This window comes from Octopus bimaculoides, chromosome 10 (genome assembly GCF_046866305.1).
Source record: "Octopus bimaculoides isolate indiv1 chromosome 10, ASM4686630v1, whole genome shotgun sequence".
In the NCBI taxonomy this organism is placed as follows: Eukaryota; Metazoa; Mollusca; class Cephalopoda; order Octopoda; family Octopodidae; genus Octopus; species Octopus bimaculoides.
This window is the reverse complement of record NC_142937.1, coordinates 15309406-15332133: the sequence shown is the minus strand read 5'-3', so window position 1 is coordinate 15332133 and position 22728 is coordinate 15309406. Positions and strand designations below refer to the sequence as shown.

Genomic DNA, 22728 nt, shown 5'->3' with positions numbered 1-22728 from the left:
ATTATTATTGCTCTTCCTTAATTTGAATCTCTTCATTCACACATTTCTATACATAAATACTTTTTTGAATGCCCATTACTCCGATAATTTTGCATTTTTACAGTTACACTTTCTCCATGACAGTAGATAAATTTTTTATTCTACAATGTACTTGTAGTAGCTTCATGCAGGTATAGCATGGATTCAATCCTCAATTGCCAAATTTCACTTAATGCTTCAACAGCTCTCTTCTCACAGTAAAACAATAATTTTTCCATGAATGACAGCAGTTATACATTTCCCAGATGCCTCTGCTAAGTAGAATAATGTCTTTGCCACTTGACCCTTCTAACCTCTTCTAGGCCACCAGGGGCTGGAATGGAGATAACAGACCTCCAATGAAATCATTTGTTCTCAACAATATGTCTATCCTTACGGCTGCTTTTCGATAGTTATAAAAACAAGAACTCTGTAAGCTAAAGGCAGTTACTAAGAGCGACCATCAGTAAGTGTGAACATTATTATTGCACTTTCTTCTAACACTTCATTCATATATTTCTATACATATATGCTACATTCATATATTACATTCAATAAATTAACCTTCATAAAGTTCACTTTTAAAATACCACGACAACCTCCGACAACGTCCCTAGACAACTTTCAATGACCTCTCTTACCAACCTCCAACAATTTCTCCCTCCTCCAGCTGACAGTTTTTGTACGTTTTTGTGACGAAAAATACACCTTTTGTGGCTGTTATAATGAAATTGCTTTCTTTTATCAGAGTAATAAGGCGTTTCAATAGAACATCTTACTCCTGGGAATTACCGAGTACATCAGCCAGTATGTATGTAATATGTATATATTTCATTACTATTATTTAAGGAAAACCACAAGTCTTGTGAAATACAGCTATCCAGGGTTTCATCATCATCATCATCATCATCATCATCATCGTTTAACATCCGCTTTCCATGCTAGCATGGGTTGGACGATTTGACTGAGGAGTGGTGATCCGGATGGCTGCACCAGGCTCCAATCTGATCTGGCAGTTTCTACAGCTGGATGCCCTTCCTAACGCCAACCACTCCGAGAGTAGTGGGTGCTTTTACATGCCACCGGCATGGGTGCCATTTACATGACACTGGCAACAGCCATGCTCAAAATGGTGTTTTGTTATGTGCCATACCGTGTTTTGAGCTGATAAGAACAATATGGTTTGTCAGCTGCATTCAAAGCAGTTGACATTTAACTGGGTAGCTCTATTTCACAAGGCTATTTGTTGTTTTTATTATATCTTTACTCTCTTAGCCGAACAGTGCTATTCTATTTGTTGAAGCCATACATACACATGTACGTACATACATACATACATATAATATATAAAGACAAGGTGTGAATAATTACATATTTTTCAGTAAATCTGACCTACAACTGTTTCCAGTAGTCATTATTGGTTCGTTATTTATAGGTTTACTTCATTGCTCCATTGATCAATTGAGAAAATTTAAGGCCTAAAAAAAATTAATGCTACTTTCATCATTCATTTCTCAACTGATCAATGGACCAGTTGAGTAAACACGTTATAACAAACTTGTAAATGACTACTGGAAAGAGCTGTAAGTCAAATTTGCTGAAATAAAGAAAAACATGTGATGACCATTATTTATACCTTGTCTTGTATATCACTGTGTGTGTGTGTATAAAAACTCAGTATAACTGGAGCACACCTACGAATTTACAATATAGAATGATGAACTATGACCTTGGATCCTGCTACAAGAATATGTGGAGTTCTTTTCTAATCTAAGCAATATTGTTAGCCTTGTGTGTTCGTTCATCGTTTAACGTCCGCTTTCCATGCTAGCATGGGTTGGACGAATTGACTGAGGACTGGTGCAACCGGATGGCTACACCAGGCTCCAATCTAATTTGGCAGAGTTTCTACAGCTGGATGCCCTTCCTAACGCCAACCACTCAGAGAGTGTAGTGGGTGCTTTTATGTGTCACCCGCACAAAGGCCAGTCAGGCGGTACTGGCAACGGCCACGCTCGAAATGGTGTCTTTTATGTGCCACCCGCACAAAAGCCAGTCCAGGGGCACTGGCAACGATCTCGCTCGAAAACCCTACGAAGGCCAGTCAGGCGGCACTGGCAACGGTCACGCTCAAAATGGTGCATCTTATGTGCCACCCGCACAAGAGCCAGTCCAGGGGCCCTGGCAACGATCTCACTTGGCTTGCCGGGTCTTCTCACGCACAGCACATATATATCGTCGTTTAACGTCCGCTTTCCATGCTAGCATGGGTTGGACGATTTGACTGAGGACTGGTGAAACCAGATGGCTACACCAGGCTCCAATCTGATTTGGCAGTGTTTCCACAGCTGGATGCCCTTCCTAACGCCAACCACTCAGAGAGTGTAGTGGGTGCTTTTACGTGTCACCCGCACGAAGGCCAGTCAGGCGGTACTGGCAACAGCCACGCTCATCTCGCTCGAGAAACCTCGTGTGTCACCCGCACAAGAGCCAGTCCAGGGGCACCAGCAACGATGCATAAATATAATAGGGCAATGAGCAAAACAGTTAAAGTTATGAAGTTGTGAGGGAAAAAAAAAAAAAATTACATGTTACTTAATTTACCTGATTACTAATTGACAAATATCAAATGTTTCAAATATAAGAAACTAGTATTGATATTAGCAGAAATAATTCTGTTTCTATATAATTTTATTTATAAATTCTGGAAGAATAGATATATTCATTATTAAAATAAGTATTATGGGAACTGATAGCTTAATATAGCTTTTAATGGTTTAGAAAGAGGAGTTGTATTTTATAACCTTTTTTACTTCTAATTTTAGATTTTCTTCTTTTTAGCTATTGATATTTGGCTGTATGATTGAGAAATTTGTTTTCCAACCATATGATTTTAGGTTCAATTCCCTGTGTGGCACCTTGACCAAGTGTCTTCTATTTTTCTGGATTATTCAGTTTTGTGAGTGAGTTTATTTGATAACCTGAAAGAGGTCCAGTGTGTATGTGTGTGTGTGTGTGTGTTATATGTCTCCTTGTCTTGACAGTATGGCAGTTGTAAACGAGCATCACTTATACGAACATGTCTTGCTTGGAAATGAGTGAGGGTTGGCAACAAGAAAGGTATTTGGCCATAGAAAATCTGCTTCGATATGTTACATTTGACTCCTTGAAAATGTTTATCATTTCCCTTTATCTTGGTAAAGGAAACTCACTAGGAATGAAGTCCCAAGCCTCTGCATTCCTTGGCGCAGGAACAAATGTTGATATTTTAGCCCAACATCTAATCAATGTAAGAACAATACTTGGGCTTATGGATTTATTGGCTTGATGTTGCACACTTTCCATGCTGCATACATTGTAAGTAGAGAAGAAAAAAAATGAAAGTTTTGTTGGCGATGTGGTGCAGGCTTGATAATAGATGACAACTGCTATGTTGTGCACTTGAAAAATTGTCTTTCAAAAATTGTTTGCTACAAGACCTTGTCAGTTGTGTTAAACATCTTGCCACACACCATTTTGATCTGGGTTTTAAACTAATGTAAACTAACAGTAATAGAAATTATAAGACTAGGTAGGGGAGCTACTTAGGAAATCTGTCAGCTTTCTGAATGCTATGTGAAGAAAGGTGAAAGCCATACTGTTGTAGATAGAGCTCCACTCAACAATTACAAATGTAAATGTATGTTTTTTTTTTCTCTCTCTCTTAAATTTGGCATTGAATGACAAATTGTACAAAATGTTATTAAACAGTTGTACGAGAAATATTTTGCATTGAAATTCTGATTGGTGATGAACAGGTAATGCTAAATCTGTCAGCAGCAGTCACAGCTACCTTGTGACAAGATACTCATGGCTCTCTATGAGCAACTATCAGCCAAGCACATTCCTTTATTCCAGAATAAATGTTTTAAACACTGTGCAAGATGCATGAAATCTATCTGCAAAAATGTCTGCCTGTATAACCTTGCTCAGAATTCAGAACCATTTAGTATTAACATCAGTGAAGAGCTACCAAGTTTTTCTTGTAGTTTGAAATTGGCTATCTTTCAGAGTTAGATTAATATTGGGAACAGGAATGCCCTTGGGTATTATTTGTTCAACTCCTAGTTCTTTACTTTCACAATTTAGCACCTTTGAAATCCTTCAAGATGTCCAAAACGTTTTAAGTTATGGTTTAACTGAATCCCTTTCAATCAAAAAGACTAACAACATTTACCTTTTGAGTTACATAATGCTTTTCCTTTTTTCATGATGAGATTGACCCAACCCACTGCCATGGCTACCATTATGCTGACATAGCTGCACTCTGGCATTTCATCACTGTAATCATTCAAATACTTATGGAAACTTTTATCACAAACCTTCTAATTGACAGTCTTGAGTTCTCTTTTTATCACTCGGCAGGCTCAGTACAAATTTTGTGAGTCCTATGCACCTTCAATTTTCCTTGCAGCATACTGCACATACTTCTTTGCAAACTTTACAGACAGACAGTTTTCATGCATTTCTGCACTGTACTAGTTGTCCATTGTTTTAACTACTTTGTAACTTTGCTAGATATCCAGTATGGCACTGTCCAATAAAAGCTGTTAAGACTTTTACATATATCAACGTTTGTATTAATCCTGTCAGTTTTCACCAATTGGCTCACAACTCTTTTATCCTTTTATTCTTGTGATAACATCCTGCCTGTACCTCTATAGGTTCTATGATACAAACTGTTTATTTTAGTGTTATATTTAGACTGTTATTCCATTATAACCTTTATTTATATATATATATATATATATATATATATATATATATATATATATATATATATATATATATATATATATATATATATATATATATATATATAATTATATATAAGAATCTTTTATATACGAACACCAGATAAGGTAGATTAAATCAAGACCTTTGAAATTCTTGATTTAATTTCAGAATTGTAATGTTGACAAAATACTTTTAAAATGTTGTATGGAAGTGTTGATGTATTAACATTTTTTTTTACAGTAATGTCTTTTGACTCCTTACTATTTAAACCAGCTATATCTGGCCAAAATATTCTACCTTGTTTTACATTCAAAGTGGCTAGATTCAGTCTCTCACACCTACCCAACAATGTCCTTCTAAAAATAAATGATCACATTGTTGAAGTCTTGAAGCTATGAGATTATGCATGATAATTCTAAGCCATGTAAATAAATAAGCATTACATTTGACAGTAATTATGAATGCAAAAAGCTTAAAAACATGTAATCACAGTCTGTTTCTTATTTGGAAATGGATTTAAGAAAGCATTAAATTCTAGTTTGCTAATTAAATTGTTATTAAGAAAGATACAAGTTATTATTTGACAATTTGTTTCAGATCTTGATCTGGCTTAACCTGTTGGCATTTAAAGCCAGCCATATCGAGGCCAAATATTCTGTTTTATGTTCACAGTGGTCAGATATGACCTCTTTTCTCTATGCTGCAGTGTTGTTCTAAAATTAAGCAATCACATCATCAAAATTGCAAAGCTACTAGATAATGCATAATAAACTTAAAACTATGTGAACAAATAAATCTTACATTTGACAGAGTAATCTAGATGCTAAAGTGTTGACCAGGTGTTAAACAATATGAACACTTGGAAGACAGCCAGGTATATTTTTCCTTTTGGCTTTGTTTAGGATATGGCAGCAAATAAAATCAAATATCTATTAAATTGTTCATCAGGTTCTTTTTTCATGAAGGTTTTCCTGGTATTAAACCCTTTTGAGACCAATCTGTCTGTGACTGCTCTCATTTCTATTTTAAAATGATCTAAACTAACTTCCATTGTTCCAAACACCAGCTTAATGTTGGTTATTTTCCCCCAAATTCTTTGTTAAAAATTAACTGATTCAAAGGCAGTGTATTTCAACAGAAATATTGTAACAAGAGTCAAGCAAACTATGACTTTGGAATAGTTCAACATTTTTGGAAATTTAGCCCAGTAACTGGATGAAAGTTGTGTACAGCATTTATGAAACTAAATCTACAAAAAGTTGCCAACTACAATCTTATCAAATTTGATATCTAATTGAATGATTATTAGCTTGTTAATTTCTTGTGCATTATTGATTTTTTTTTTTTCTTTTTTTTTTTTCCACAAAAATAAATTCGGTGATATTACACTGATGGTAGTTATCGAATTTGTCACTTGAATATATTAGCATTAAGAACTGCTTTATATGGGAAAAAAATTTGAACATTGTATTTTGTTAATCAATTTGTTTAAGACTACAAAACTAAACTTCAAATATCAATCAGTTGAATAGGAATGGCAAACTAAACTTGGCATTTTTACTTGTCTGACATTCAAAGCTAATATCTAGCAATTTTTTGTTTATCTGGCAGTTTTACTTTTGACTTTTAGAATACTTTTGCTAAGTGTTTTAAAGTTTGTGTAGTAAGAAATTTGCTTTCCAACCACATGGTTACATGTTCAGTGTCACTGCATAGTATTTTGGGCTAGTGTCTTCTATGGTCTTGGGCCAACCAAAGTCTTGTGAATGGGTTTGGTAGACAGAAACTGAATGAAGCTTGTGTGTGTGTGTACTACAGTTTCTTTGACATCATGTGTTAGTTGTAAGCAGATGTCACTGTCATACAAGCAATATATTTTGTTTCTAATCTTTCATGGAAACAGGTGAAGGTTGGCAACAGGAAAGGCACCTGGCCATAGAAAATTTGCCTTGCCAAATTTTGTCTGACCCATGTTAGCATGGAAAAATGGATGCCAAAATGATGGTGACGATGCACTTGCAAAACATTGTCTTAAAAAAAAAAAATTGTTACAATAACATTTAGCTTGGTCTGTAATTGTGAGAAAAGAAAAAAAAAGACATTTATGCTCACAAGTCATTAACTACAGTTTAATGTTATAACAAAGCCTGTAACACCTGTTGTAATATATTGCTGCATAACTTAAGTTTCTGATCAAGTATAAAGTCTGTCCGAAAAGAAACTAGTTTATTGCATAACTTAAAATTTATCCTTGTCTTTTTCAAAATAGTTTCCTCTACTATTGATACATGGCTGCCCCTTAAATCTATTTATAGATCTGACCATGTGGGACAAAGTGTGTTATAAGGTCACCTTTCCAATTATATATCATCAGCAAAGCCTCATATTTGAGCAACTCTTTGTTTTTTTATTTAACCCTTTAGCATTCAGTTTACTTTGTCAAATGTAATACTTATTAATTCACATTGTTTTGAATTAAGCATGCATTATCTTGTAGCTTTTAGATTTCAATGATGTGATTATGATTTGAATGACATTGTAAAGTGTGTGAGAAACCAAATCTGGCCAGTTTGAACATCAGACAGGTAAAACATTTTGGGCTGGATGTGGCTGGTTTAAAGGCTAATTTCATAGCGACAATAATTCAATCCAATGTGACTGCTTTTGTTTGCTTTTGAAACGGGTGTATACTCTTGTTTCATCACCTATGATTCCATCATGATTGGGATGACTGTGGCTTTGTGTTTATGACACAATTTTGAGACCACATGATGTACCTTAATTTTTCTTTAGTCTGCAGACTTTTACAGAAGCCTATTTCTTGGAAACAACACAGTCAGTTGACAATTTTCATATACCATGGCATATACTTTCACAATGTGACTGTCTTCTATTATTATGGAAGGTCATTCAGGTTAGGGATTGTATTTGGTTCTTTGGATTTGAAATACTAGTATCACTCATGGTATTGTCTACAATTCAGTCTTCCCTATGGCTGTTCTGTTACATGAAAAGCTTCCATAAAAGCATTTCCAAATTTGGAACACAATTTCACACAAATGTGTTACTCATCCGAATTCTTAATTACCACGTGCTCTAATCGTTCATTCATTCTATGACATGGAGATCAATAACTGATGTCTTTTATATGGTTACTAGACTGAAGATCAGTTATCCATATCTTGTATCAGTTGGTTGGCGTGTGGTTTTGCAAGTTTGGCTTCTTTTATGACAGAAAAAAAGAATGTCAGATTACTTCAAAACTTGGCATAAAATTCTTGACAGGTTTTTGATAGGCTACAAGTGTATTAGACTCTTAAGAATAACTAGTGCTTGACCCATTACTTTGTCTGGAGTAAGTAATGATTTGCTTCATTAAAATATAGGTGTATATGCAAGAAAGAATTAAAAGAAGGTAACATTATTGAAATAAAAGAAACCTTTTAATAAATCAAAGTACATATAAAGTTTTTAACATCGTGTACTTTCATTAAGCACACTGCCATCAAGGAGGGAATTTAGATTGTGAAGCAGTTGAAAATAATCATTCAACTAGTTTTCTGGAATGATTGTAAGAAACATGTAGACAATGCTTGTGAGTTGTCAAATTTACTTGTGTATTGGGTGAGAGATGGCAATAAAAAGTGATAGATAGGTAAATGGATAAGTCTTTTAAAAGAAGTAGTTTATTAGAAGGAAAAAATATGAACTACCATCCTTTCAAGCTGTCCCATCTCTTTCCTTTGTTTTTCTCTGTATAATTACACACGCACATTACGCATCCAAACATTCTTATGAATATGACAACAGTATTATTATGTATCACTACGACCTTTTCTTAGAGAGCATCCAAAAAGAAATATTTTGATACCTCATTTGTGAAATTCAGATGAATATTTTAGTAAATAGGACAATTTGAATAGTCTATAAATTGGTTGAAATCTTGCCTAATTAGCCATATTTGTGATGCTGTATCTTTGAAACTGAGGTGATGATCATCTTCAGATTATACAGTGTCCATAGGATAGCAATTATTTTTTCCAGGATTTTGAAAATGAAACTTTTTTTCTTTTTGCATGTTTTTAAAACTTTTATGCAAAACCTGTTGCAGATGGTCAATTTTGCAGTGTTTTTCAAACCTAGCTAAATCCAAAAGTACAAACCAAAGGGACTCGAATTTTGGGACATGATATCATTTCAAATAAATTTTAATGGACTATTAAAAATGGCTATAAAGAGAGTTTTGGATCAGGGCATCCACAGAAGCCTTTTTGGTAAAAAAAAAAAAGACATTTAAAAAAATATTTTCAGATGAAAATGTGTGTAGTTTAAGAGAAATTTAGCTGTTTCTAGTGCTTCCCATGACCACTTGGTACCTTTCTCAAAATTGCATGTAGACCAAGATTACAAAACAAACAAAATTGGAAAACTAATCCCTTGCTTTAGGATTAAAAACATTTGTAATTTACTGCAAACTCATAGAGAAAACAAAACCACCAAAATTTCACTACTTATGAAAATGTAAACACTACCACAAATTATCCAACAGTATTCAAAATCAGAAAGAAAAAAAGAAAAATCACATCTTGATAATATTAAAACTCTAGGGTTGTTTTTGTGTACCCGAAATATCTCAGAGATAGTATATTTTATCTTTTTTTACATATTTGTTTTCATACTTATGTTTGGCAGTGCAGTAGAAATTTTTGTATCCTCTGGACATCTATTTAAATTTATTAAGCACAATTTTTGTATTATTTGGACATCTATTTAAACGATTAAACACAATTTTTGTTATTTGTTAACATATAAAATGCATGGCTTCTGTGATGTCAACACAATGAATGTCATGGCGTATCAATCAACACAGACACATGTCCACTATCTGTGACATATATACTCACACAGTCTTTGTGCTCTCTAAGAAAAAAAGTCAACTTTTTGATGTACACAATATTTTAATTATTTAGAAATATCTGTAAAAAAAATTTTTTTACGTTTTTTTAAAGTGAAAGATGTATGGACATGTGTGTGTGTGAGAGAGAGAAAGTGAGTAAGTGAGTGAAAGGGTGTGTTGTCATGTGTACGTACATACATCAATACATATGCATACATCTCTTTTTGTGTGTGTGAGAGAGAGAATGAGTGAGTGAACGTGTGTTGTCATGTGTAAGTGGCACACTCTTTCTCTCTCTCTCTCTCTCTCTCTCCCACACACCTACACACACGTCAATTTCATATATACGTTCATACATCTTTCATTTTAAAACAAAAGTAACAGGTGATTTTCAGAATAAAGATTGTTAAAAAAAAAAAGCTTCTCTTGTAGATTGATGACTATTGTTTGGATAGTTCCAATTAAATAAGTCGAGAAGTTAGGTTAAATATATATACATGCGAAATTTGACTAATAATTCTCAAAGAAAAACGAAATTTCCTTCTACAAGAACATCTGCTAGGTAAAATGTAGACGTCACTCTCCACATGCTATTAAAACAGCAAGTGAAAAAATAACATTCTCAATATGATTCCGTGCTAATTTTGGGCTCTAAAAAACTTATGTAGCTCAATTTAGTGAATTTTTCCATAGAAATATGTTTACTTTATGAGCTTGTCCATTTCTGGCTCAAACTCGATATTTGAAATCTAGAATTCATGTTCCACTTCAGCTTTTGCCACACAGGAATATGTTGGTAGGCATTAATCCTATATGTGGTAGTACTCTTTTGATTAACTTTGTGCTTCATGATCTCCTTGCCAGATTTGGCAATGGCCATATTGAATTCTTGAAAAATTTTTCTTTCTTATGGTATAAAAATATGGAAAGAAATTTTTTTTTTCTAAATGAAAATTAATAAAATTTTCACTTAGAAAATTATATGGCCTACCTTCATCAATTTTTATAAAAAAAAAACTAGCTAATACACCTGATATTTTGGATGGTTTATGTTGCTTTTGTGGTATTTTTTTCACCAAATAATTGAACTGCTGAGAAAGTTTGAGTAGCACAGCAATCTATGTTTCTGATTAACCTAGGAATGGAAAACCAAATTGAAGGCTGGTTATTGTGGAGGTCGTTGCACTTTAATGATCATAGAACATAAGTTTGCAAGCAATGCAAAGTAGAGCTACTGAAGTGTTTTGGGAGTAGATTACGGATAGTATGTAATACAGGTAGACAGTTTTCACAGACATTATAATGATTAGGCAGTTTTGATATGATAACCTAAGAGTTTTAATATTACAAAGTGTGTTAGGTCTCATAAAAAAAAGTATTGTGGAAATTTCTCATGTTAAAATTAAACTTGCTAATTTTGATCAAGAAATGTAGTTTGAAGGTTTGCTGGGAAGCAACATTTTCAAAAAGATTTCACCACTGTTTGTTTTTCTTATAAATATTTAGGTTGTTACTCTTGTTTAAATATTACAATAATAAACCAAATTATAATACCTAATGAATTTGTTTTGAATTTTGTGGTATCATTAACAATTCACCAAGGTCACTTCAATTGGATTAGTAGTCAAAATTATAATGAAAGAATGTTTCTTTTCTGAGGAGATTTTTTTCTTTCTTTTAAGTGTGATTGAATTAATGAAAATACATTATTGCAGCCATTTAAAATTTTTATATTTAAAAAAAAAAAAAAAAAAAGGGTATTCTATTGAAAGAACAGCTATAATAGAAATTGAATTTTTTTTTTTTTTTTTTTTGCTCACAAGTTTTTTTTTTTTTATTGCAAAACTGATAGGTTTTCTAAATTTTCCTGTTGTGATGTGAAAGACACTTGAATAAAATTGCCAAAATAATCAATTTCAAGCTGAAGTGAAAAATAATTTTAACTTGATACAAAAACTTGTTTTCTGTAATTCCTATAAATACTTTTTCATAAATTAAAAGTTTATCTTTAATTTATTTTTAGGATTTCACATGTCCCCGCTGTGAAAATGGATTTGTAGAAGAAATTACAGAGTAAGATTAATTTTAATTTTCATGTATAATTGTTATGATGATTAAAATGACAGCACTGAAAACTTTTGACCCTTTTTAGGGACTCAATGAATAGTTGCAATAATGGACACCAATTAAAATCATCTAAGGACCTGGTAGATTAACAAATTAAGAAGTGTGCCACCCAAGAACAGTAATGGCTCTTCCAACAAGCTTTTGCACAATTTCCATCTATTTCCCAACTTTACTCATAAGGTTCTCTCTGGTCAACTCGAGGCTAGACTCTTGCTCAAAGTGTTGTGCAATGGAAGTAAATCTGAAACCATGTGGTTGTGAAGTAAGCTTCGCTATCACACCTGTTGTTGTTTAGCCCTGAACTGGCAATGATAGCTCTGGTTGAGTTGGTCTAATTGGATCTCTGCTCTTGATTTGCAAAATTCTCTTTGGAGTTCCAGATGATCCTCTCACAGGGGTTGAATTAGTCTTACTGTTTTTGTTGTTTAGCTCCTAATATCTGATCAAAAAGAAAAGCCCATAAGTTTTCCATTTGTGCTTATCCTGCTTTTTTTTTTTTTTTTTTTTTTTTTTTTTTTCAAATAAACTGGCATTTTAAAATGGTCATTTTATCATTAGTTTGTGAATACTTTTAGACATTTGGATTTAGATAATTGTTTTTTTAGTGTCATAAATGATATCAGATTTGCTGTACAGTTGTAACAGATTTGTATGCCAAATAATAGACAAATATTTTGCAAGTTATCCTAGTATTTATGTGCTTAAAACTAACTCAAGAAATGTCAAACCATGATTACTGAAGTTCATGGCTAAAACATGGACTTTATTCTATCATGTTGACAAACTATCATACCCTTTGCTTTTAAAAAATTGATTTGATTTGGTATATATATTGATTAAATTATTTGAAATATTGATTTGAGTGTGGCACTGGAGATGCTAGATATTGCCCATGTAACATGAATTTAAACCTTACCACTTGCATTACAGATGTAGCTGGTTAACGGTTTGTTTTTGTATATCAAAACGCCTACTGTGAAAATTTACATCTGACACTAAAAATATTCAGTTTTATGGTTAGCAAACTTACTTTGCAGCCATGTGGTTTCAGATTCGGTCTTACTGTGTAGCACTTCAGGCAAGTGTTTTCTATTGTTCTAGGCCAACCAATACCTTCTGAGCATATTTGGTAAGCAGAAACTATGGAAGGCTGTTGTGTGTGTGTCTTTGTGCTTTGTTTGTCCTCTCCCTTCCACCACATGATGGCCAGTGTTGGCTTGTTCTGTCTCTGTAACTTAATGGTTTTGATAAGAGACTGATAGAATAAGTACTGTACTTAAAAAAATAGTACTGGTGTTGATTTGTTACTGACTAAAATCCTTCAAGGTGGTGCCCCAGTGCGACAGCTGGCGAGTAACTGATAGAGGTAAAAGATAAGGATTAATGTCATACATTTATAGAAAATATGATCAAGAATTATTCAAAGGAATGATGAAGTCACTGTTTTCTTTTGACAGCCAACTATTATTCCAACATATTCAATTGTTTTTTCTTACTGGCAAGAGTTGAACATATGTCACTTGTTGGGGCCCTTCATCATCTGGCATAATCATCATTTAACAGCCATTCTCCATGCTGGTATGGGTTGGACACAGCAAACAGACCATCTCCTTGTGTATATAATCATTTGTATTTATATTTTAAGTGTAATTTATACAGCTCGGTGCCTTCCGTTTTTGATCATCTACATTATGGTGTGAACTGGATGTGTTTAATTGATCTGCTGGCATCAGTTCTGTGTAACAGGGTTAGTGTCCCGTCTACCTTGTGTAAGTTTTTATTTAGTTACTGTTCTGAGATGGGTTATGTAGTTCCCATCTTGTCTGTTCATTCTTTAGATTATTTCAGTCCATTGCTGTTCCTTAATATTTTCTGCTCTCAATTCAATTTTGCTCAGTTTTTTTTTTTTTTTTTTTACTAATATTCATAATTTTTCAGATATTTGCCTCTAATTTAACAGAATTTATTATTTGGTTTATTATATCACATGCACAAATCCTTGATTTCATATCTCATGCCATAATAAAAAAAAAATTTTTCCCAAGCAATTAAACCTTGATCCTTTGAATATAGGTTTTTAACATTTACAATACATTTTCAATTGATTTGATCCCTGATCATTATCAGGTATTATATTTCTTGTGTACATTTTGAATGCATTACAAATACATACCTTTTTATTTCTAAGCTAAAGCGTTGTACACATTCAGTAAAATAATTTATAATGATCGAGATGATCCAATTGAAATATAGTACAGATATATTGTACATTTATAGTCAGTTTTCTATGCCGGTATGGATCAGATGTTTTGTCAGGAGCTGCACCAGGCTCTGTTATCTGTTTTGGCATGGTTCTACAACTGGCTGCCCTTCCTAATGCTAACCACTATACAGTGTAATGAGTGCTTTTTACGTGACAGCGTCGCCTGTGCCTTTTGCGTGACAGCGTTGCCTGTGCCTTTTGCGTGACAGCGTCACCTGTGCCTTTTACGTGACAGCGTCGCCTGTGCCTTTTACCTGACAGCGTCGCCTGTGCTTTTTACGTGACAGCGTCGCCTGTGATCTTTGACGTGACATGATCATTGGTGCTCAAAAACCAAAAAGTTCATTTTCAAAAATGAGATTAACCGTAGAAACAATTCTTAATGAACAGGACTCATCTCAGACATTTAAGGTGGTGAATCTGCAGGGGTGTTAAGCACATAGGATAGAATATTTCACAGTAATTGTTCTAATTCTCTGCAAATTCTACCAAAATCAATCTTCTTTTTTTTTCTTTTTTTCAATTTAAAAAAAATATTGATTCAGTACTGTGGGTTGATTAGAAGAGTTAAAGGGTTGGACAATATTACTTATGATATTAGTTCTGGTCCTTTTTGTTTTGACTGCAACACTTGTAACAACACTGATGCTAAACTGTATTGGCCTAAGTTATTCAAGACAGAAAAAAAACTTGTATTCATGAGCAACTGTCGGTCTTCAAAACATCTGTACATGGGTAAATGCAGAACTAGTTTTGACTTATGGAGACACTGGCATTTCTGACATCTGACCAAAAAAGTTTTAATTTTTTACATTTCACTTCTGGATCATATTTTCTTTTATTTTCTGGAGATTTTAACTGGAAAAAAAAAAATGTTATATTCTTTTATGACCTAACAGAATTCTTTTTTGTTTCCTTCAGAGATTTTTCCAACACACCAAGAACTACGCCTTCACAACAAGATCAAGATTCTGTAAGCTATGTTTTAGATGTAAGATATTGTCTTTTTTTTTTTTTTCCCCCCGTTTAGATTTTATTCTACAAATTATTTTGTATTTAATAAAATTTTCAGCTGAACTTCTTGAAGTAGGAAATACTAATTTATTTTAATGTTAATATAATTTACTCAGTTCTTCAGTTTTTTTGTTTCCTTCTGTCTTAAACTTCTGAAAAGGAAGATTTAGTTTGATGCCCATCTTCGCACATGTGAGAAAATCTTTTTACTTCCCCCAGCTTTGAGCTCTAACCAAAGTAATGTTGACTTCCTTGGAAAAATGGAAATAAAATCAATGAGGTTTTGGATTTTATCCATGCTGACCTGGATTTGATAAGTCTGTGATAGTCATGGAAATCTTTTAGCAGGAAGTTTCACAACAAAGTACATTGTCAAGGATAGGACTAAACAACAAACCAGGAAATGTAAGCTGAATGTTCAATACATGTACTTGGGTTTCTAATACCTACTAAGTAGCCAGCAGTCAGGTGTCAACCCTCTGTTGGCTTGCCAAGACTCTTCAGTTTCTTCTGTTGTGCTGCATGCACAGGTGAGGCGCAATGGCCCAGTGGTTAGGGTAGCGGACTCGCGGTTTCGATTCCCAGACCGGGAGCTGTGAGTGTTTATTGAGCGAAAACACCTAAAGCTCCACGAGGCTCCAGCAGGGGATGGTGGCGAACCCTGCTGTATTCTTTCACCACAACTTTCTCTCACTCTTACTTGCTGTTTCTGTTGTGCCTGTAATTCAAAGGGTCAGCCTTGTCACACTGAATATCCCCGAGAACTACGTTAAGGGTACACGTGTCTGTGGAGTGCTCAGCCACTTGTACGTTAATTTCATGAGCAGGCTGTTCCGTTGATTGGATCAACTGGAACCCTCGACGTCGTAAGCAATGGAGTACCAACAACAACAACAGCAGCTGCATGCACACAATCAAGTTCTTTTTTCCAGTCTGTTCTTTGAGGCCATCAGTCCACAAACCTCTTTGATCACTTCTTGCTCTCTTCCCTTACACATTTCCTGTCAGGTTGGTCTCAAGTAGTGACTCGTGGTGCATTGCATGTCCAAAATTCAATTGCTTTGTGGACTTGCTTCTCAACAATAGGTGTCTCCTTTTGGGTTTTCAGCTTTTTTAGTTCTACAACATTTGTAACCCTGCCTGTCCTGCTTAATTTGTCCAGTCAGAAATTGTCCTCATCCCAAAGTCTTCTATCTTCTCCATTGTTGTGTATATCATCTGAGTCTCTTTGCAGAGGACATTTGGCATAATATGTAACTATTATAAACTAAACAGATCATTAGTTTATAACAGTAGATAAGTTGTCTATTAACTCCATTACAATGTTTGCCTTTTTTCTTTTATAGTTCTGGGATAACTTTAGAAGTCATGCTCTTCGCCCAAGAGAGACTCAACAGCAAGACAGAGATGATGATGGTAGTGAACGACGAAGTAATGGTAGGCGTCGGCCTAATCAAAGAGATAGACCTCAGTTTTATGATATAGAAAGGTAAATATGAAATTTTATTTCAATGAAATCTGTGAGGTGTTGTAGGTTAGTAATCCCTTTGCCTAAGTTGTAAACTTTATCATTAGCAAGTTGGCAGAATTGTTACTGTGCCAGACAAAATGCTTAAAGGCATTTCTTCTGGCTCTTTATGCCCCGAGTTCAAATGCTGTCAATGTCAGCTTTGCCTTTCATCCTTTCAAGGTTGATAAAAATGAGTATCATTTAAACTCTTGGGTCAATGTACTAGACTTCTTCCTTTCCTCAAAATTGCTGGCCTTGTGCCAAAATTATAATCATTTGTAATATCATTCAAAATGTATGTAGGTAAATTATAGGGATACGTTTTTAAAGGTGCTTTTCAAATTATATATCCATGAAATGAGAAATGGGGATAAATTTATATGTCCAAGATCATTCATGTAATCTGCTTCATCTTACTTTCTATTCTAAATGAACACATTGCATCATGTAGTCTTAGACACTCCCAGATACATTGCATCATGTAGTTGTAGACACTAAAAAAACTGATTGTCGCTGAAATGCTTCTGCTCTATTTGATCAGGTTTGAATTGGGCTTTAACAACTAATGTCTGTGTTCTCTAGAGTAAAATTGGAACATTCCTTTTAGTGTTGTCAACGTCTTTTGACAATTTTCAAATTTCAGCATCATGCTCTGCTAATGTGAATATTTTAGATGCAGGCTTGGCTATTTGGTTTAGAAGTTTGCTTGCCAAACACATAGTTTTGGGTTCAGTTCTCCTGCATGACACATTGGCCAAGTGTTTTCCTGCTATACCCCTGGGCTGACCAAAGTGTCATGTCAATGGATTTGGTAGGCAGAAACTGAAATTATAGTTTGGAGATGTATAGAGAGAGATATGTAGCTAGACACACACATACACTTGTGTACGTATATATTTCCTTCATCTATGCTTATTCATTTGAAAATTTTGTCCATGTAATGGTGTTGATAACACCATTCCTGTCAGTAACTTGTCCAGTTGCTTTGTGCTTTTGAAACCGTTTAGAATAAGAGATCCCTTACTTGAAAATTTGTCAAAAAAGGCATCTGGCTATTAAAAAAAATGACAATACCTCAATAACACTTTCATTTAACCCATGTTAGCATGGAAAAGCAGACAGATCAAACAAAAGGTTTTGGTTTCAACCATATATTGCACCATGTTTTGGAAATATCAATCTGTTAAATTCTGCAATTGTGTACCAAAAGCTTTAGCTGTACATATGCAGGTCATTTAACTTTTTGTCCCTTTCCCTAATGCTAGAGTTTGCTTAGATGTTTTTTTTGTTTTTTTTAAATTATATATTATTACCATGCAGCACTTTGATAATTTTTATTGACTATTAAATTTTGTTCAGGTTTTTATATTTGATTTATTTATTTATTTTGCAGGCTATTATTGCAATTTATTAGTCCTTTGCAACCAGAAATGCCAAATGCTGGAATGTTGTAAGTGTACTAAGTTTCTTCATTAGTAATTGGATAATGCACATGTTCTGTTTTCTTAACCCTTTAGCATTTAAATTGCCCATAACTGGCCTAAACATTTTGCTTTTGTGTTCAAACCAGCCAGATCTGGGATCTTATACCTACCCTACAATGCCATTCTAAAAATAAACAATCACATTTAAATCTTGAAGCTACGAGATGTTGCATTGTCAATTCAAAACAATGTGAATAGACATGGCTGTATAGTAAGAAGCTTGTTTCCTGCGCATGCGTTGGTCAGTGTTTTATTTGCACTGCTAGGAGTCATGACACCAACGTCGTGAATTATTGAACAAGTGATGCACAACTACAAGGTAAGACATTTGTTTTTTTGGGATTCAGTGGGGATTTGTTGCTTATGTTTAATTATTTTATCGAACAAGAAATCTCCACTGAGTTCTGGGCGTTTGTCTGCCTGTAGTTGTGTTTAAAGTCTCACTTAGTGGTGAGAAGTGTGTTTTGGGGGTGTATCCCTCCTCCTATAATTGTGCTTATTTTTTGATGAAATTGTTGTGTGACTGTTTTGTGCCCTGGATTACCAAGAGGATTACCAAGTTGGCCAGGAGTACCAGGACGGCCAGAATAGTTTGCTGTGTTTTTGAACGGTTTCTTTTCTTCATTCCTTCCTGCATTTTTTTTTTTTTTTTGAGCTCTGTGAACTTTTGTTTTTTTGTGACCCCTCCCCCCCCAAAAAAGGAACATGGCAAAAGAGATAAACAACACAACGTTAGAGTGGGACATTGTCCCACCCAAACAGTGGATAAAAAGAGGACGGTGGTGTTAAGGACTTACTCAAAATCGCTCAACACCATTGCTCTCTTTCAAAAGACACAAATTGAAAAAGAGTTGACAGGGTATTTGCCAACTATTTAAATTCATCTCAAGTGGGGTCAAATATGCAATAGTGTGGTTGCTGTTTGGCACCCCTGAGGAGTCTCGCAAATTTGCGAGCCAGCCCTTAGAGGGCAAAGAGATTTTGTTTTTCCCCAAGTTGACAAGAGCTTGGGTCTGCGGGTTGCCACCCAGGATAGAACCCGAGTCGATACAGGACCCTGTCTGCCGGGGTCTGGGTGGTAGCAGATCCAAGCTGATTGTGTTGGGTCAAAAGCTGCTTTGACCCTGTGGATCCAATCAGCCAAGAATCTGGTTTCTCCAGATTTTTTGAAAATGGCCGGTTGCAGGTACCCGGTGATTCTGGAGGCCCCCCCCCCTCCCCCCGCAAGTGTCACCTTTGCCTGGAACCAGGTCACATCAAAAAGAACTGTTCCCAGGACCAGAGTAGGGTCCTAGAACAGTTGGTTGTAGAAGAGCCCCCTCCCTTCCTCCTCTGGAGGGAGAGGTAGAGGTAGTCGAGGAGGTTGACCTCCCCGAAAAAAAGGAAGGTGGGCAACAATGGTTGCTCACCAAAGGACCCTAAAGCTGCGGGAGGGAGGGATGATCCTCCGGTTAAAGCAGAGGAACCACCTCCTCCTGTATCAAAGACAAGAAGAAAAAGAATGGGACAGTGCCGGTGGTTAGCAGTACACTGCCAGCATGTCCCAAAATCTCGTCGGTGGGAATTGTGCCACCGACAGAGGAAACTGTGGCCCCCTCCCAGTATGATAAATGAAGAATGTGTGATCTTTCTTAAGAGAGGGACAATAGAGAACTTTGCAAGGAATCTGGAAGGTCAGGAACAGAAGGTCCTGACCTGCATTGAAAACCCAGATTGGCCTCCGCAGGTGACTGCAGAGGTCATGGCGGAAAATTATTTATACAGGGTGATGGATTCCTTTACCAAGGATGAATACAATTATCTCTTATGGCACCCCGGCTTGCGACTGCAGGCAGCAAGAGACTCAATCGGGGAAGTAGAGTAAGAGGTCTTAGTGCCTTGATTTGAACTTGGTAAGAGGCTTAGCGAACTTTTTTTTGATTGGTAAGAGTCTCAGCGCCTCAATTTGTAATTGTTGTAAGTGGTTCAACACCTCATTTGTGTTTTTAAAAAAGAACAATGTTATCGGGAAGTAACAGTCGGCTGGCATTGGCTGCTTCCCCCACCAACCATCTCTTTTTTCATTCCATCAGCATCATTGTGTCTGTATCCAGCCCGCAAGCTTCCATCTGTATTATGCCTTTATGGCAAATGTAATGAAATAAAGAAGTTTGCTTCCCAACCACAATGGTTCCAGGCACTGTGTTGGCACTTTGGACCAACCAAAACCTTGTGAATGGATATGGTAGACAGAAATTCAAAGAAGCTTGTAGTGTGTGTTTGTCACCCCCTCCCCCACCATTGCTTGACAACTGGTGCTGGTATGTTCACACCCTTGCAATTTAGTGGTTCAGCAAAAGAGACCAGTAGAATAAGTACTGGGATCCATTCATTCGACTAAAAAAATTCCCCAATGCAGTGCTCCAGCATGGCTGCAGTCTAATAACTGGAATAAATAAAAGCAAAAATAAGCATTAGAGTAATGTGAATGCTAAAGGGTTAAAGTCTACTCAGTTTAAAAAAGATGTTCAATATTTTGACTAAATTAAAACTAGACAGTAATTGAAGCTTATTTTATTTTACTTTTTTTTACATAAAGTTTACTGTATTATTGGAAAGTTTAAAACCTAAACATAGCTAACATTTCAATCGATATGAAGATAATTCTTATCCAAGTTTAAAATTGTTTTGATAATTATGATTCTTACTCTTCAGTTTAACTGAGCTATTCTACCATTTTCAGAATATTCACAATGAAAACAAATGTTTTTTAAGATCTTAAAATTTAAGTGTGTTTGGGACTTGCTCTTTAGTATGTAAAATCATAATCATCTAGTAATTAATCTTCAAGATCTGATAGCTCACAAGATCTTGGATACAAAAACATTAACCTTTTTGCTACTGTATTTTAATTAGAATGTTTCAATTAAATCTTGAAATTTTCAAGAATTTAGACAAGTTTCACAAATCAGCTATAACTTACATTTGTAGATATATGATGGAGTTTGTAACAGCGTAGCAAAAGGTTCTTTCATGAACCCGACTAAATTTTTATCTTGAAACTATTCTAATTGAAGATTAGGCTTGACTCTCTGTCAGTTATGATGATTAGTGTTCCAGTTGATACAAGCAACTGAACAACCTACTTGTGAAATTAACTTGCAAGTGGCTGAGCACTCCACAGACTTGCATACCATTAACATCAGGAAGATTCAGCATGACAAGGCAGCTCCTTTGAATTACAGGTACAGCTCATTTTTGCCAGCTGAGTTGACTGGGGCACAAGAAATAATGCATCTTGCTCAGGGACACAGTGCACTGCCAGGAATTGAGCTCCTGACCATGTGATAAGATGAATACACTAGCCACATGCCTTCTCTTAATTGAATATTAATGCAGTCTTATCTCAATGCTCTAGATATGTTTTCTCAAAATGTAGTGTAATTAAACAGTGTTATGCAGGGTAATAGTAAGATTACCTAAATAGTTACGTTACCTACTTAACAGCTTGTTCTTAACAATGATACAAACCCAAATGAATGATAGACATTGCCAAATGACTAAAAATTCAACTCACTGTTGCACCTTCCAAGCATTTAATAACTTAGAGTAACCTCACTCCTTGTGATATTATGCATTGTGATTTAAAGTTATGATAAAATTTAAAATAAAGTTTAATTAAATTCAGGTGTGTGATTGATAAGCTTGCTCCCCAACAATGTGATTTTTTAGTTCAGTTCCACTGTGCAGCACCATAGGCAAATGTCTTATTTTTTAGCCCAAGGCTGACAAAAGCTGCGTGTGTGCCTGTGATGTGTATGTGTGTGTGTCCTTGTGTTGACATCACATGATACTTGTGAACAAGCTTCACCATTTTTTCTCACTTGTTTTGAATTTCAAAACAATTCAGTGACACTTTCCGCACTAAAATGTCTGGCATTGTGGAAGGAGTGAAATCTGCTGATGTTATTAATACAAGAATTCCGTCAATATTTTAGGGTAAAAAAAAGTGAGCTGGCAGAATTGTTAACACTCTGAGCGAAATGCTTGACAGCATTTCATGTCTTTATGCTTTGTTCTGGGTTCAAAATCTGCTGGGATTAACTTTGCCTTTCATCCTTTTAGGAGTCAATAAAGTAAGTACCAGTTGAGCACTGGAATCAATGTAAATGGCTTATCTTCTCCCCCGAAATTGCTGGCTTTGTGCCAAAATTTGAAACCAATATTTTAGTTTAAATATGAATAGATAAAAGCAGATGGCTTAATTGATATTTTAAAATAATTACTTTTCTGCTTTATATTCTCTTTATGTATGTATGTATGTATGTATATCTATATATACATTTTTTTTTTTTTTTTCTTCAGAAACATATTTCCTCTTCATGCTAACCCTGGGGACTATGCATGGGGTGCCGGTGGATTAGATTCTGTTATAAGCCAGGTTAGTATTTAAAAAATTATTTTTACAGATTTTTGAGAATGTTTTATGTCCGAGTTGAAGTTTATTGTTCTGGGTATTTGATTCCATAAATTCCTCCTTATTGCATATGATTGTTATCTATGCAGCAATAGCTTAATATTTTTAGCAGTTATTTTTTTGAGTAGGATTGTATTTTTTTGTTGCTTTTTAGGAAATGTTTTTTTGGAAGCATCTAGTTTT

The 22728-nt window shown here is 35.0% G+C and overlaps 1 protein-coding gene across 4 annotated transcripts in view; it reads left to right on the top strand.

The window, feature by feature from the left end:
* LOC106875013 (E3 ubiquitin-protein ligase RNF126) overlaps positions 1-22728 on the top strand; it is a 48208-nt gene that overhangs the window by 9388 nt on the left and 16092 nt on the right. For 2 of the 4 annotated variants that reach the window (XM_014922960.3, XM_089358399.1), the window contains exons 2-6: positions 11715-11764; positions 15003-15054; positions 16442-16584; positions 17999-18055; positions 22434-22509. In XM_014922960.3, coding sequence (XP_014778446.1) covers positions 11715-11764; positions 15003-15054; positions 16442-16584; positions 17999-18055; positions 22434-22509 — 378 coding nt within the window. Of the gene's footprint in view, positions 1-11714; positions 11765-15002; positions 15073-16441; positions 16585-17998; positions 18056-22433; positions 22510-22728 lie in introns of all 4 variants that reach the window. The other 2 variants (XM_014922959.3, XM_089358398.1) reach the window with 1 other exon arrangement.